The 16,276-nt window shown below is 50.3% G+C and overlaps 1 protein-coding gene, 1 long non-coding RNA gene and 2 other non-coding genes across 4 annotated transcripts; 1 reads left to right on the forward strand and 3 right to left on the reverse strand.

The window, feature by feature from the left end:
- Nucleotides 1–128: 128 nt before the first annotated feature.
- RACK1 (receptor for activated C kinase 1) lies at nucleotides 129–9,768 on the reverse strand. Its single transcript, XM_004043173.5, has 8 exons — nucleotides 6,923–9,768; nucleotides 5,400–5,571; nucleotides 4,718–4,865; nucleotides 2,676–2,771; nucleotides 2,253–2,363; nucleotides 1,295–1,435; nucleotides 805–915; nucleotides 129–238 (listed from the first exon to the last, which is right to left on the reverse strand). The coding sequence occupies exons 1-8, from the start codon at nucleotides 7,332–7,334 to the stop codon at nucleotides 173–175; spliced, it is 1,257 nt and encodes a 418-aa protein (XP_004043221.4). The 5' UTR covers nucleotides 7,335–9,768; the 3' UTR covers nucleotides 129–172.
- LOC115934801 (small nucleolar RNA SNORD96 family) lies at nucleotides 5,040–5,118 on the reverse strand. Its single transcript, XR_004070546.1, has one exon. It is a non-coding gene; the product is annotated as a small nucleolar RNA SNORD96 family (small nucleolar RNA).
- Nucleotides 6,543–6,610, reverse strand: LOC115934828 (small nucleolar RNA SNORD95). Its single transcript, XR_004070570.1, has one exon. It is a non-coding gene; the product is annotated as a small nucleolar RNA SNORD95 (small nucleolar RNA).
- Nucleotides 9,769–10,355: 587 nt separating the features above from the next.
- On the forward strand, nucleotides 10,356–15,347 carry LOC129533607 (uncharacterized). Its single transcript, XR_010134027.1, has 2 exons — nucleotides 10,356–10,626; nucleotides 14,767–15,347. It is a non-coding gene; the product is annotated as an uncharacterized lncRNA (long non-coding RNA).
- Nucleotides 15,348–16,276: the final 929 nt, after the last annotated feature.

Below are 16,276 nucleotides of genomic sequence, written 5' to 3' on the forward strand. Positions count from 1 at the left end.
CCTTCCCCCTCAAAGCCTTGTTTACTTAGTCCATACCTTGCATCCAGTTCGCTAGTGCAAACTTAATGTGTAAGCAATGTAGATAGAATGGAGTTTTGCATATAAGAAAAAACCTAAAAGTCAGAAAAGCCAGTTTTTTTTTAATTTATTTGTAAAGCTCTGCCATAAACTTCTAGCGTGTGCCAATGGTCACCTGCCACACTCGCACCAGATTGTCTGTGTAGCCAGCAAACAGAGTCTGCAGGGAAGAAATGACAGTGACAGGTCAGGCTGGCATAAATTCTGCAGTCTCACTAGATTCAGCACAAGTGGCTCTTTTTGAGATCCATCCACCTTGCTCCACTGTCTAGGCTGGAGTGCAGGGGTGCGATCCTGGCTCACTACAGCCTTAAGCCCCTGCAGTTCAAGAGATCCTCCCACCTCAGCCTCCAGTAGGCATGTGCCGCAACACTGGGTAGACTATAAGAAACCGCTCTCATTTTAACAGCCAGATTGTAAGTGGTGGTTATGTATTCCTTGAGAAAGAAACAGCTGGTGATAAGGCTCTAGACATTTGAAAACTGGTCAGATTAATTAAGGTATTAATTGAAGGCTGACAGCCACTGTGTTCCACATCAGTCTTCCCTCTGATGCAGAAACACATTCACTGGCATGGCAAACGAGGGCATCCTCATCAACCTGGCTTGTCATTTCACTTTATGCCAAAGACACTGCTCTTGTGTCTGACAGACTAGATACACTAACAGAATGAGAGGGAGAAAATTAACTGGAAGCAGAATCACCTGAGAGGACAGACCCACTTACCTGGCCATCAGCAGACCAGGCCAGGGAGGTGCACTGGGGTGGTTCTGCCTTGCTGCTGGTACTGATAACTTCTTGCTTCAGTTCATCTACAATGATCTTTCCCTCTAAATCCTGGGGAACAGGGCAAAAGCAACCTTAAGACTTACCAATCAGAGAGTCCCCTCTTAAAAGCCCCTCAAGATTCTCAAGTTAAAAAGGGAAGATTTTGCTCCCTGGGGTACATGTATCAATGCCTACATGCATTTTCAGTTGCCACTAGTGGAAGGATGGTTTGCTACTGACATCTAGTAGAAGCTGGAAATGCTGCTAAACATCCTGGAATGTACACGACTGCACACCACAACAGAGTTACCCAGACCAAAATGTCAATTACGTGGAGGTTGAGAAAGCTTAGCTCCCAGGTGGGAGTCAGATGGCATATATAATAACCAAAACATTGTCAGGGCTCAGAGTGCAGCCAGGTACCCAGTTAATTGTAACCCATACTCACCCAGATCTTGATGCTGGGGCCTGTGGCAGCACACAGCCAGTAGCGGTTAGGGCTGAAGCACAGGGCGTTGATGATGTCCCCACCATCTAGCGTGTAAAGGTGTTTGCCTTCGTTGAGATCCCATAACATGGCCTGGCCATCCTGGACACAGGTAAGGTAAATCAGGACACTGTGACCTCTTCCAGATGTTAATTCTGCCCATCTGAAGATTCTGTCAGAATCAATTCTTACCTTTCCTCCCTTACCCCAGGCTTCTTTGAAAGCTAATGACTCAAGTACCAATATTTATCTCTGTATACCTTTCCTTTAACGTAAGACCTTACCAACCCCATCAAAAAACCCCTCCCAACTTACATAATTCACTCCAATCATTTCTGAAAACCAGGATCCCAATCTCATCAACTGCTTCAAGAAACCAACTTTAGGCTGGGTGAGGTGGCTCATGCCTGTAATCCCAGCACTTTGGGAAGCCGAGGTGGGTGGATCACCTGAGGTCAGGAGTTCAAGACCAGCCTGGCCAATATGGTAAAATCCTGTCTCTACTAACATACAAAAATTACTCAGGAGCGATGGCGGGTGCCTGTAATCCTAGCTACTCGGGAGGCTGAGATGGGAGAATTGCTTGAACCCGGGAGATGGCTGCGGTGAGCCGAGATCGCGCCACTGCACTCCAGCCTTGGCGGTCGAGTGAGACTCCGTCTCAAAAAACAAACAAACAAAAAACAACAAAAAAAACCCACAGGCTTATAGAAAATCATCTTTTTCTTCCAGATAGTATGCCTTAACTGTCATTTGCTGAAAGTAATCTTTGGAAACATATTCTCAGATTGCCATTATCTCATTATCCTCCTAAAACCATCTTGGCTAATGTTTGCCATTTTACGTTAGAGACGCTGGCTAAGTGCTCCTTCCATGACGCTGTCTTCCACTGAGTAGGAGACGCCTTGTCCCCAAATACCTTGCCTCCAGAAGCACAGAGGGATCCATCTGGAGAGACAGTCACCGTGTTCAGATAGCCTGTGTGGCCAATGTGGTTGGTCTTCAGCTTGCAGTTAGCCAGGTTCCATACCTGCATAGATGTGCGGTTGACAGGTGAACATCCTAGCTCTTGATGAGCTAGGGTCAGGCCCAACAAAAAAGGGCTTGGCACTTCTGGATACGGTAGCCATTTCTCATTCAGTAACATGTCCTGGCCACTTCACGTTAGATTATAACACATATCCAATGCAGTGTGCTGACTTACAAGGGACATCAGACCATGTGACAAGAGAAAGAGTCAACTGAGGGAATCTGTAAAGCTTTCCACAGGACTTGGAGTGCATGACCACCTGGGAGCACACCCTGACTGGTAAAGCCGCCCCTGCCTTGGCTTGACGCTCACCTTGACCAGCTTGTCCCAGCCACAGGAGACGATGATAGGGTTGCTGCTGTTGGGCGAGAAGCGGACACAAGACACCCACTCTGAGTGGCTCTCATCCTACAGAAGATGAAAAGGAAATAAGGGCAAACAGTCCTATCCCATGAAATGCTAGACCTCCCAGCCCTACCCCTCAGTAGGATGATGGCTGGCAGCACCTTTCAAAAACCAAGAACCCAAACCTTTAAGCTCAATAGAATCCCTTTAGATTCCAGACAAGAAAATTTTTTAAAAATTTAGAGATGGTGGCTGGACGCAGAAGCTCACGCCTCTAATCCCAGGGAGGGCGAGGTAAGTGGATCACCTGAGGTCAGCAGTTTGAGACCAGCCTGGCCAAAATGGTGAAACCCTGTCTCTACCAAAAATACAAAAATTAACCAGGTGTGGCGGCGGGTGCCTGTAATCCCAGCTACTGGGGAAGCTCAGGCAGGAGCATTGCTTAAACCCAGGAAGTGAAGGGTGCAATGAGCCAAGATTGTGCCATTGCACTCCAGCCTGGGCAACGAACAAGTGAAACTTCATCTCCAAAAAAAATATAATAATAATAATAGGGGCCTGGTGTGGTGGCTCACGCCTGTAATCCCAGCACTTTAGGAAGCCAAGGTGGATGGATCATGAGGTCAGGAGATCAAGACCATCTTGGCTAACACGGTGAAACCCCGTCTCTACTAAAAATACAAAAAATTAGCCAGACCTGATGGCAGGCGCCTGTAGTCCCAGCGACTCGGGAGGCTGAGGCAGGAGAATGGCGTGAACCCGGGAGGCAGAGCTTGCAGTGAGCCGAGATCGCACCACTGCACTCCAGCCTGGGCGAAAGAATGAGACTGTCTCAAAACAAAACAAAACATAATAGTAGTGATAAGGCCGGGCACGGTGACTCACGCCTGTAATCCCAGCACTTTGGGAGGCTGAGGCGGGCGAATCACCTGAGGTCAGGAGTTTGAGACCAGCCTGGCCAACATGGTGAAACCCCATCTCTACTAAAAATACAAAAATTAGCTGGGCGTGGTGGCACACGCCTGTAATCTTCTCAGACACCCAACCATCGGCTTCTGAGCTGCGGCAAGTCCCTTTCACCTTTTCACCGCCCCCCACCCATCCCCAAATCCCCGATCCAGCCCCCAATCTGCGATCCCAAATCTGCGATCTAGCCCAGAATCCATCTCAAAAAAGAAAAAAAATAAATAAAAAATTTTTTTAAATAGATGGGGTCTCACTGTGTTGGCCAGGCTGCTCTCCTGTCCTCAAGCAGTCCTCCCACCTTGGCCTACCAGAGAGCTAGGATTACAGGTGTGAGCCCAGCCCAGACAAGACTTCAAAAAGGCAAAGAAAACGGGGGACAGTGGCTCACGCTTGTAATCCCAGCACTTTGGGAGGCTGAGGCGGGCAGATCACCTGAGGTTGGGAGTTCAAGACCAGCCTGACCGACATGGAGAATCCCTGTCTCTACTAAAAATACAAAACCGGGCATGGTGGCGCATGCCTCTAATCCCAGCTACTTGGGAGGCTGAGGCAGGAGACCTGCTTGAACCCAGGAGGCGGAGGTTGTGGTCAGCCGAGATCACGCCATTGTACTTCAGCCTGGGGAACAAGCGAAACTGTCTCCGAGAAAAAAAAAAAAAATAAAAGGCAAAGATAGGCAGGTGGGGGCTCATGCCTGTAATCCCAGCACTTTGGGAGGGCGAGGCAGGCAAATCGCCTGAGCCCAGGAGTTTGAGACCACCCTGGGCAACATGGTGAAACCCTGTCTCTACTAAAACACAAAAAATTAGCTAGGCGTGGTGGCTGCTCACCTGTAGTACCAGCTACTCGGGAGACTGAGGCACCAGAATCCCTTGAGCCCGGGAGGCAGAGGTTGCAGTGAGCCGAGACTGCGCCACTGCACTCCAGCCTGGGCAACAGAGTGAGACTGTCGCCAAAAAAAAAAAAAAAAAAAAAAAAAAAAAAAAAAAAAAAAGGCAAAGGTTAAGAGGGTGGAAGAGATCCTAGGAGATGGCTCACTTTACCTGGACAGTGTATTTGCACACACCCAGGGTATTCCATAGCTTGATGGTTTTATCTCGAGATCCAGAGACAATCTGCCGGTTGTCAGAGGAGAAGGCCACACTCAGCACATCCTTGGTATGGCCCACAAATCGCCTCGTGGTGGTGCCCCTGAGAGGGAGGAGTTTGTCATTCTCAGACTTAGCAAACACTCTCATTCAATGGTCAGACTCATTTCCTGGGCTTTGTCTCTGTCTCATTGCATCACTCATACAACCCTGGATTTGGCTCTGATCACAGAGTCAAGTGACTGAGTATATGAAAGAGAAGAGCCAAGTGACAGAGAATCCCTTCAGAATTGCAGGACATGTCCTCACTCCCACTTGGGGATTGGTTGACAATGCCATCTGTCATCACCAGGACCCTCTAATTCCACCTGCCAATTACCTGAGCTTTCAAGGTAAAACATGTTCAAACTGCTGCCCACTCAGAACTGTTGCACCTGGCAAAAATGTTCAGCCACACTCCTCAGCAATGCTGAGTAACTTATTTAAAGTGAGGGAGGCCAAACATCTTCTGTAGGTGTGCTCTGGTTTCCAGTTCCCAAATGGACTGGATCTCCCCTGGGAAACCAGCCAATTGCATCCACCTCATTTCTGCCCAGATTTTTCCCAAGGCCCCAGAGCTAAGTGAGCAGCTACTTGCGTTGTGAGATCCCAGAGGCGCAGGGTTCCATCCCAGGAGCCTGAGAGGGCAAACTGGCCATCTGAGGAGATAACCACATCACTAACAAAGTGGGAGTGGCCCCGCAGAGCACGCTGTGGAATTCCATAGTTGGTCTCATCCCTGGTCAGCTTCCACATGATGATGGTCTTATCTAAAGGAGGTAAAACAGAAGAAAAATCAGTGAGGAACCTGCAGCCCGTTTGTTAACACACTGGATAATTCACTAAGTGTCAAGGTCATGAGTGGGTTAACAACAACTAAGGACGCTTAAGGAGGGATGGAAACAACAGACAAGAGCAGTTACAGACCAGGACTGAGTGGCTCTATTCCAGACTAAAAACGCACGTAGAGGTAAACTGTACCCTGATAACTTTTTTTTTTTTTCTTGAGATGGAGTCTCGCTCTGTCGCCCAGGCTGGAGTGCAGTGGCATGATCTCGGCTCACTCCAAACTCCACCTCCCGTGTTCAAGCAATTCTCCCGCCTCAGCCTCCCAAGTAGCTGGGATTACAGGCACCTGCCAGCACGTCTGGCTAATTTTTTAACTAGAGATGCGGTTTCACCATTGGCCAGGCTAGTCTCTAACTCCTGATCTCAAGTGATCCACTCGCCTCTGCCTTCCAAAGTGCTGGGATTATAGGCGTGAGCCACCGCGCCCGGCCTGTATCCTGAGAACTTAATTTAGGTGCCAGAAATACAGACACCTTTTCCTGAAACTCAGACGAACTCAACAGCCACTTTGTGTCTTCTCTGCAACCAAATGCACAGCAGTTTGTGGCTGTAGAGTAGCTGGGGCCTCCTATGCCTACCTCTGAGGGCCGACAGAAATGTAGTAATGAATGCTGGAAAAGCCACTTCAGGCGCTACAGGATTGGATGCTTTTACTGAAACCTGTCCCACTCAACAAATTTTACGATTAACAGCCAGACATGATTCAAAAGTCAGACAATTCTTAACAGTGTAGCAGCAAAGCGGAAGCACAAGAAGCGTCTAAACGCAGTCAGGAACACAAGGATAGGGACGGGGAGAACCAGGGGCAGAAAAAGTAGGCCGAGACTTGAGCCACGAGGTCCTCTGGAGTCCACCTGCCTCCCTGCCTCCCCACGAGCCTTGGGCCGGGCGGCAGCTCAGAAACAGCCTCTGGATTTCAGCACCGACACTCAGATGGCATGTTGGGGTCATCACCGCCCCGCCCGGCCCGTAGGCCCCCGGCCACACGACGAAGGAGAAGGCAAAAGATATTTTAAAAGTTTCCAACTCTCCAACCCTCCTAGCAGCTGCGAGCTGGTGTACACGTAGGTTCTCATCTGCAATGTGGTTCGCCCGGGTTGAGGCCTAGGCTCGGGTCCGCACGCCCCAATTCACAATGGGGCAGAGAAGTCTGTCAGTCCCCGCCAACTCGCGCGCCACCGGCCTGCCACACCACACGCGGAATCCCCTACACGACACGCGGAATCCCCCAGCCCTGCAATCTCGGGTCCTGAAATCTACCTTAGTCCGTACCTCGAGAGGCGGAGAGGATCATGTCCGGGAACTGCGGTGTAGTAGCGATCTGGGTTACCCAGCCGTTGTGGCCCTTGAGGGTGCCACGAAGGGTCATCTGCTCAGTCATGGCGGCGGCGAGCGCGTGTGTCGCTACAGCGACGAGGATGGCACTGGATGGCTTAGAGAAACTAGAACCACAACCGCTCCTGCCGCCGCCTTGCAGTGAAAGAGAGAGAGAGAAAAGCCCCCCGCCGGAACCGGAAATACCCGCTCGACCATGCAAAATGGCGAGCCCCATGATACATTTCTGCTCAAGATGGCGGCGCCATGTAATGCAAAAGGCAGACGGAAATTGCACGGCATCACAGTCCCGTCTTCCGTACAACAAAATCTGACTGCACTTTACAAATACACTCTGAAACAAGCACATTCAAGTATTTAAAAAGGCTTCTCAGGGATGATGTAGAGCGAGAAGCGAAAGAGGTGAAGTGTACGGCACATTCCCATGAGGACCGCCTGGCTGCTTCCCCGCCCCTATGTGGCATAGCTCGAGCTCCGCCTGTTCCACTTGGTGCGGGGAGGGTTGACGGGGCAACCCCAGGGGAGCTTAATTTTCATTTCACTATCGTGGGTAACGATGGGCAATTTAAAAAGTAGAGTATTAAAATGTTAAAAATAAACTTTAAAACTGTGCTTCCGGAGGGTGTTCTCCCCTCACGAGGTTTTTGTTCTGATGCACACCAACTTCGGAAGGACTTAGTCCAGGCTGGACTAAGGCAGGAGAGGGTTACTCTGGATGAACTAAAAAAATTGGTCTCTTTTTCCCGGGCGCGGTGGCTCATGCCTGTAATCCTACCACTTTGAGAGGCCGAGGCGGGTGGATCACTTGAGGTCAGGAGTTCAAGACTAGCCTGGCCAACATGATGCAACCTCTTTCCAAATAAATAAATAAATAAAATTAAAATTAGCCAGGCGTGGTGGGGGGTGCCTGTAATCCCAGCTACTCGGGAGGCTGAGGCAGGAGAATCCCTTGAACCTGAGAGGCGGAGGTTGCAGTGAACCGAGATCGCGCCACTGCACTCCAGCCTGGGCAGCAGAGCGAGACTCCGACTCAAATAAATAAATACATACATACAATAAAATAATAAAGTAAAAATTGCCCTGTGTGTTGCTAGACTGCCAATCCGTTCCTGCCTAGGCCAGAACACGGGAAGCTCTCGCAGAAACGGAAATGCCCAAAGGAGGACCTTAAGGTTCTGACTTCTGGGGACATCTAGTGGAAAGCTCTCTCTGGGCCCAGCCAGCGTACACAAAAGCCCAGGGGTCTGGGGGTCCAACTGTGCCCTGAAGGACGTGCCCAGACAGGGAAGCGGTGGAACACGGATACCTAACTGTCCTTCTGCCTTCCGCCCGACCGCAGGAATTTAAATAAGTAATGGCTCCCATTCTCACCCATCTCTGACTATAAGAGACAGTGTTGGCACCATGTCTATTCAAGTAGTTTTAAACAGGGGCACAGATCAGGATGATAGCAGCCACCAACATCTATGCAAAATAAAGGGGGCATTATACCTAAGTATATACTTTTCTATTTGTGACATCTATCAACTTTCGTTTCTCATCTGTGAAATGAGATTGGAAATAATATTAGTATCTACATTACATGGTGGTGTGGAAAGTAAAGAAGCAAATGTAAAGCGCCCTGAACAAGGCAGAGTAAATGTTGTGAAACTTAGCACCTCTTGGGTGCCAGGCCTTATTTTAGGTCTTGGGGACACAGATGTGAACAAGACAGAGGGGGGACCCTGGTTTGTTTTATTTGCAGTTTACTTCCTACGGTATGCGAAGAGGGGAGAACATTGGAACAGAGACACGGAGAGAGCCCTGCGGGTATATGGGAGAATAATGTTCCTGTGGAGGGAAGTCAAATGGGGGAAAAATATTTCAATCGGAGGGAAGAGTTAGTGCCAGCGTACTGAGCTGGAGTGTGGAGGGGCTGAGGACAGAGCAGGGAAATGGAGGGTGCAGTTAACCTAGGGCCTTGAAGGCCTGGAGAAGAACCTTGGCAATGTCTGCTAGAAAGCCTGCGTAAAGGCAGAAGACAGGCGAGGGACGGTGGCAGAGCTGCCGGAGGCTGTAGACGCCCAGGTGTGCAGAGAAGGCCAGGATCCCTCCCTGAAACAGCTTGCTCGCCTGGTCCTCTGCAGGTTCCCCTGCCTTCAGCCGCAGTCTCCCTTGGGCTTTCCGGGACGTTGTCCTGGCTGTGGTCCTCCGCAGCCTGTGGACCATCCTAAGGCTCCAGGTTTGTATACATCACCTGCCTCCTTGGCACCCCCAGCTGACTGTTCTTTCGCTTTTCCAATACGGGACTCAATCCCTACCCAGGTGATTGTGGTGGTCGTGGAAGACCGCTGCCTTCACCCTCCCGCTAACCAGCTTGCTGCCCCCCACTCGGGTCATGCCAGCGCCTCCCTGAGCCCTCGGGCACAAATAGGTGAACGACCACACCCGCCTCCCGCTGTGGACTGAGATTCGCGGTGCGAGGGGTTCCCGGGTTGGGGACCTAAAACGCCGAGGAGTTCCAATTTGTCCTCGAGAACACGCGGTTTCTCCATTCGCGGCCGCCAACAGCACTAGATCACAGTTACATTTTTTTTCCTTTCGCGAAACCTCATTCGGTTCTCTTTTTCTTAAACGTTCCACAGGGAGTCCAGGTCCCCACCCACGCACAAGGAAAAGACCTTGCCGCGCCGCGGGTCCCTGTCCCGGAAGCGGGAGATCGCCACGTCCGACCCCACCCTGCCCCGCCCCCTTTCCCGCTCCGCTCCGCTCCGGGGCCGCCCTCTTTCCCTGCCTCGCGACACCCAGACCGAGACCTCGGGAATGCTCCGGCCCCCTGCCGCCGTCTCCCGGCCCGGTTCTCTTTCACTAAAAATAGGCGATTCTGGCAGCGCCCCTCCTATGGGGCCTTGGGGGCAATTGGGGTTTTGTCTTAGAGCCCGTGTGGACCCGGATGACGATGGCAGCCCGAGGAGAGGGAGGGCTGACTGTATGGTTGGCTTTCCAACGACCAGACCCTGCAGGATTCGGCCTTTCCCTTTGGAGTTTTCCTCCAACCCCCTCCGTCCCTCCCAGGGGATGCCCGCAGGCCACAGTGGTCACTGAAGGTCAACCCTGAGCCGAAGGAGAAGTGGCCTCGACCCTGGGGACCCCTTCAGGTGCAGCTTGAGGGGGAACGGCCGCCTTTCCCGTTGGGCACCCAGCTGTGGCTGTGCCCCGTCCTCGCCCAGCTCCCGGCATAGGCATGCGCTCTGGGCCGGGGCCGGGGCCCCCCGCCTCCCCGGGAGGAATCGCTGGGTTGACTCTGGGTCAGCAAAGGGAGCCCGGCCCTTTCTAGCGGGGGGACGTCCTGCAGCCGCTGGAGGAGGCTGAGTCACGCTTTTCCCACCAGAAGTCTACCTGTGCCTGCGCCCGCCGGGCCTGCCGGCCTCTTCCTTCTCATTCAGGGGGCCTCTTCTCCAGCCTCACGGAGGTGGGAAGCTTGCTGGAGGCTCCTACCTGCCTTTTGGGGAAGACCCCGAGGCTGGCCCACGCCCTGCTGGCAGGACCCTTCCTGACTGGGTCCACCGTTCTTCTGGGTCTCACCACTTCTCCCAGCCCCTGGGCTGCTTCCTCTCTCCCGTGTCTGGGACCCCAGAGGCACCACTTCCATTCCATACAAGGTAAGAGTCCCAAGGAGAGGCCGGGCACGGTGGTTCACGCCTGTAATCCCAGCACTTTGGGAGGCCGAGGCGGGCGGATCACGAGGTCAGGAGATCGAGACCATCCTGGCTAACATGGTGAAACCCCGTCTCTACTAAAAATACAAAAAATTAGGGCGTGGTGGCGGGCGCCTGTAGTCCCAGCTACTCGGGAGGCTGAGGCAGGAGAATGGCGTGAACCCGGGAGGCGGAGCTTGCAGTGAGCCGAGATGGCGCCACTGCACTCCAGCCTGGGCGACAGAGAGAGACTCCGTCTCAAAAAAAAAACAATAAAAATAAAAAAAAGTCCCAAGGAGAAATTGGAGAGGCTCTCCTATGAAAATCCATCTCACCATTCCTTTTCTGAGGAGTCCACAGGACCTGTACAGTTGGAACCAGCCCCTCAGGCATCCCTGCCAGAGGCCCTTTTCTCCAGGAGCAGAGGCATCCATCCCCTCCTGCCAGCATTCCAGACCCTGGAGGGCTTGCGCGGTGGCAGGTTTTCCCTTGAATGCTGAGGTGAGGCTAAGGGAAAGGTGCGTGGCCAGGACCAGAGGGCCTGCTGACTGCCAGCTAAAACTCTGGGCAGGAGGCTTTCCCACGTACTTTAAGATGATGACCAAAATCCTTACTGTCTCCCTGCAAAATCCGTGTGGCTTCCTCTGGCGTGTCCCATACTCTTGTGTTTGTGGCCAGACTGGGCCTCCCCTCTTCCTCCAAACTCATTAGTTCTCTCCCACACAGAACACACATTGTTCTGCCTGGAAGGCCCATCACATCCCTCCCCAACCCTCTCGGTTCAATCTAAGCTTTCTTGGGGTCTCAGCTTAGGTTGCCTGTTCAGGGAAGCCTCTGGGACCCTCAGGTCTAGGTCACATTTGTTTCATGCTTTCACAGCGGTGGTGTAGTGTATACTGGTTCTTCTTATCCCTCAGGTGTCTCCTCACAAGGACTGCTCTGTTTCTGCTAAGTGTTGCATTCTCACCACCCAGTGGAGGGTTTGGCCTGTGGAAGATTCTAATTTTGGTGGCCAGCCTCATGGGTTGAAAAGTAAAGGTCAAGTAGTTAAAGGAAGGGCGTTCCAGGCAGAGGGATCAGCGTAGGTGCAGAGGTAAGGTAGGCATAGCTTTGAGGGCTCCTTAGGAGGGAGTGAAACCCCTGAGGGTCAAGGAGCCCTAGTTTGGAAGGCCTTGCTGCTAAGAGATCTGGATTTTGTCCTGAAGCCTAGAGTAGTTTCTTTAAGAGTCTGATCTCCGCCGGGCGCAGTGGCTCACGGCTGTAATCCCAGTACTTCGGAAGGCCAAGGCAGGCGGATCACGAGGTCAGGAGTTCCAGACCATCCTGGCTAACACGGTGAAACCCGTCTCTACTAAAAATACAAAAAATTAGCTGGGCCTGGTGGCACGTGCCTGTAGTCCCAGCTACTCGGGAGGCTGAGGCAGGAGAATTGCTTGAACCGGGGAGGTGGAGGTTGTAGTGAGCAGAGATCATGCCACTGCACTGCAGCCTGGGTGATAAAAGTGAGACTCCATCTCAACAACAACAACAACAAAAAAAGTCTGATCTCAGCACTGTCCTGCCTAGACTGCTTCTTTTTTTAGGACAAGTTTTTATTGCTACCTGCTAAAAACGCATTTATTGTCACGGTGCAGGCTAGGTTGGAGGAGTAAAACTAGAGACAAGAAGAGTTAAGAAGCCACTGCAGTAATCAAGACAAATGAGTCAAGCCAAAGGCTGAGATGCTGTACAGGAAGGTCTCTAGGGGGACCCTAAATTTAGCTGGGGGTGGTGGTGCAAGATTCCTACGAAGTGGCACTAAAGGAGGGACTGAGTACTTACTAAAGACCTTATGACTAAGAGGTCTCTCTCATCCCTACACTACTTCCTTCACTCCAGTGTCTAGAACTGGCCTCTGTATATAGGAGCTCTTTGGTTGAGCATGGCTCACACCTGTAATCCCAGCAGTTTGGGAGGCTGAGGTGGGAGGATCACTTGAACTCAGGTGTTCAAGACCAACACAGTAAGACCCCATCGCTATAAAATTTTTAAAAATTTTAGCCAGGCATGGTGGTGCACGCTTGTAGTCCCAGCTACTTAGGAGGCTGATGCAGGAGGATCGCTTGAGCCCAGAAGTTGGAGGCCGCAGTGAGCTATGATCACATCACTACACTCCAGCCTGGGTGACAGGGTAAGATCCTGTCTCAAAAAGAAAAAAAAAAAATTAAGCACAAAAAGTTTGGAGACCAGGAAACAGGAGTACAAGTATAGGTGCTGTCCTACTCTTAGTGAGGTCGGCTGTGAAATTAAATCAGTTCCTGGAACAAATCTTACAAAGAGATCAGAGATCACTTGCGGTTTTTTTTTTGTTTTTTTTTTTGAGACAGCGTCTCACTCTTGTCACCCAGGCTGGAGCGCAGTGGTGCCATCTTGGCTCACAGCACCCTTCGCCTCCTGGGTTCAGACAATTCTCCCACCTCAGTCTCCCGAGTAGCTGGGACTACATGCCTGGCTAATTTTTGTCTTTTTTGGTAGAGACAGGGTTTCACCATGTTGGCCAGCCTGGTCATTAACTTTTTAAAAAAATGTTTATTTTCCTGATAAAGATTCAGCATAAATTTTAGGCAGAAGTCTGAGGTCTAGCAGTCCCCCAGAAAGCATTCTGTTGTCTGTTGGGGCTTCCTTGGGAGATGGACTGTGGGCTAGGCCTGGGTGCTTTGGCAGATACAGAGTCAGAGGCTGTGGAAAGGGGATGGTCCAGACAGGACTATAATAAATGCAGGGATGGCCGGGCACGGTGGTTCATGCCTATAATTCCAGCACTTTGGGAGGCCAAGGCAGGTGGGTCACTTGAGGTCAGGAGTTCAAGACCAGCCTGACCAGCATGGCAAAACCGTCTCTCCTAAAAATACAAAAATTAGCTGGGCGTGGTGGTGCACGCTTGTAATCCCAGCTACTTGGGAGGCTGAGGCAGGAGAATCACTTGAACCCAGGAGGCAGAGGTTGCAGTGAGCCGAGATTGCGTCACCGCACTCCAGCCTGGGCAACAGAGGGAGACTGCATCTCAAAAAAAGAAAAAAAAAAAGAAATGCAGGGAGAAGTCAAGCTTCTAGCCTCCTTGTCAAAGGATTTAAAGTAGCATTAGATGGTAGAGAGAAACAAAAGATGACCCAAGTTTCATTTTCTCAGCTTTCTACTGGAGAGAGGACTTCATATGAACCAGGGTGCGAAAAAGGTCAGAATGGAACCCTGGGGCTGGCTAGCTCAAATTTGTATGAGGGATGAAGGGCAGTCCTCTCTGCTCACACTAAGGCGAAATGGCCAGGGCCTGCTGAGAAATCACATCCTTTGCTGTAGGAGTAGAAGGGATTCCATGTGCCTAAGAAATGTCAGAGAAAAAGGGGATGTGAGCTCCATGGATCCTCTCCAGGCCACCTGGATCCCTCCTTATCTTTGTAGGACTCTGCTTACTGCCAGCTGGAATTGTCAACCAAAGGGCTCTAAGTTGGGATCTCGGTCCCTTAAGATGAGGGGAGATGGCTGGGCGTGGTGGCTCCTGCCTATAATCCCAGCACTTTGGGAGGCCGAGGTGGACAGATCACCTGAGGTCAGGAGTTCGAGACCAGCCTGGCCAACAATTAAAATTACATTTTAATTTTTTTTAAATATAAAAAAATTAGCTGGGTGTGGTAGCACATGCTTGTAATCCCAGCTACCCTGGAGGCTGAGGCAGGAGAACTGCTTGAACCTGGGAGGTGGAGGTTGCAGTGAGCCGAGGTCGTGTCACTGCACTCCAGAGCCTGGGCGACAAGGGCAAAACTCAAAAAAAAAGAAAAAAGATGAGACGAGAAAGCTAGGAAGGCCTAAGCACAAACCTCAGCAGGGGGAATCGCTATACAGGATAAACCTCCTTGTTCTTAAAGGCTATTTTTATTTCAGTTGGCTGTTTGGAGCTGTGTAAAAAAAATGGAAAACAACAATAACAACAACAAACAAACAAAAAAACCCTCCAAAGGGCTATTTCTAATTCAAATCCCCGAGGTGTCTATCTTTCCCCTTCGTCTGGGGGAGGGAGGAGGTGAGACAAGTAATAACTTAGAGGAACGTTTCCTTCCATCTTTGCAGGTCTCCTGATAGCAGGAACCTTGCTGCATCTCCTACACTTCTCAAGAGCAGAAATGAGCTCACTGCCCCACACCCAGGATTCTCATACCATACTTGAGGACTCTCTGGTTTGGACAGACTACGATTAAATTGATCACAACCTTTAGTTCTCATGGTCTGGGAGGCCATCTCCTCTCCTCAGACCCCGTCACTCTTCGATCTCTCCTCTCATTAACTCTGTCAGCACAGACTGCTCTCTCTTCCAGGACTCCAAGAGCTCCTCATCACCCTCATCTGCTGTAACAAGGAAAGAACCCACTTACCTGCTTCAATACTAGGTTTTGCCCCCCGTCCCATTTTCAAAAAGTCAGGCACAAAGTAAAACCCTGTATTTATTATCCCTCCTATTTTGAGGCTCCAGCTCTAGCCCCAGACCTTTTTTGATAGGAGAAGGTAATACAGTTTATTTTCTAACTTGTTTCCCCTAGTTTTCTCCTGTCTCGTCACCCGTGTGATCCACGTGTATCAGAAGTGATAGGTGGCTCAAGATCATTTTGGTCAGATTTTAAAAATAAAATATTTTCTCCTTTTATGTCTAAAAATATTACCTTACAGCCTACTGCTCCCAGCTGGAAAAAGAAAATTGTTTCATTTCTGTTTTTATCCTCCCCCTTGGACTTGCTACTCCCAAGGGCCCCAGGAAGAACTAGACTTTGGTTGTACAGAACTGTGCTGTTAAATAGGATTTGATAGCCACTAGCTACATGTGGCTAATTAAAATTAAATTAAATACTATCTTAAAAATTGAGTTCATGAGGTGCACTAGCCACATTTCAAGAGCTCAAGTCATATGTAGCTAGTAGTATCTACTGTATTAGACAGCAGATACAGAATACTTCCATTGTTACATGAAGTTCTATTAGCTTGAATGTGGAGGACTAGCGTCTTTAGCTTCCTTTCTTATAACCCCATTTTACCAGCCAGCAAATATTTGCAATAACTTCACTGTTACAGGATAATTTTCAGAGGAGTTAGGAATTGGGGGTAGGAAGCAGCATAGAATCTACAAGTCTTATAGGAGTTTCAGGAGGCATGGCATAGAGGCCAGGGGTTGATGGTCAATGGCAGGAGCCTTAGGTTTTAAGAAAGTACTTTAGGGACTGATGTTATATTACCAGGGCCACCTCCACTGTGGACTCAGTGGTTCTGCATAATACCTGAAAACAAAAAATGACATCCCTACTGCTCTGCTGGAACTGAGGAGTAGCTGAAGTGATTGTTATTACTCAAAATCTCCAGAGCTTGATTTTGTAAACTGTTTCATCTGTCACGGTTCTTGTTCTCCCAAATCCAAGTGACATAAGCAGCGGTAATGTTTAGAAAAGGTTTGTTGACTTTGCTACCCCACTCCAAGAGCAGGGAGTAGTGGGTGTCATATCCATTAATCCACTGATACTCAGGGTACTTTTTTTTTTTTTTTTTGAGACGGAGTTTCATTCTTGTTGCCCAGGCTGGAGTGCAATGGTGCGAT

The sequence above is a fragment of the Gorilla gorilla genome, chromosome 4, assembly GCF_029281585.2.
Source record: "Gorilla gorilla gorilla isolate KB3781 chromosome 4, NHGRI_mGorGor1-v2.1_pri, whole genome shotgun sequence".
NCBI classification, from domain to species: Eukaryota; Metazoa; Chordata; class Mammalia; order Primates; family Hominidae; genus Gorilla; species Gorilla gorilla.

Coding starts and splice junctions, on each gene's coding strand:
- RACK1 (XM_004043173.5), bottom strand. CDS start 7,334: ATGTGCTTGTTTCAGAGTGTATTTGTAAAGTGCAGTCAGATTTTGTTG. Junction 5,572..6,922: donor GATCCTCTCCGCCTCTCGAG/GTACGGACTAAG, acceptor TACCTCCTTTAG/ATAAGACCATCATCATGTGG. Junction 2,772..4,717: donor TGTGCAAATACACTGTCCAG/GTAAAGTGAGCC, acceptor CATCTTCTGTAG/GATGAGAGCCACTCAGAGTG.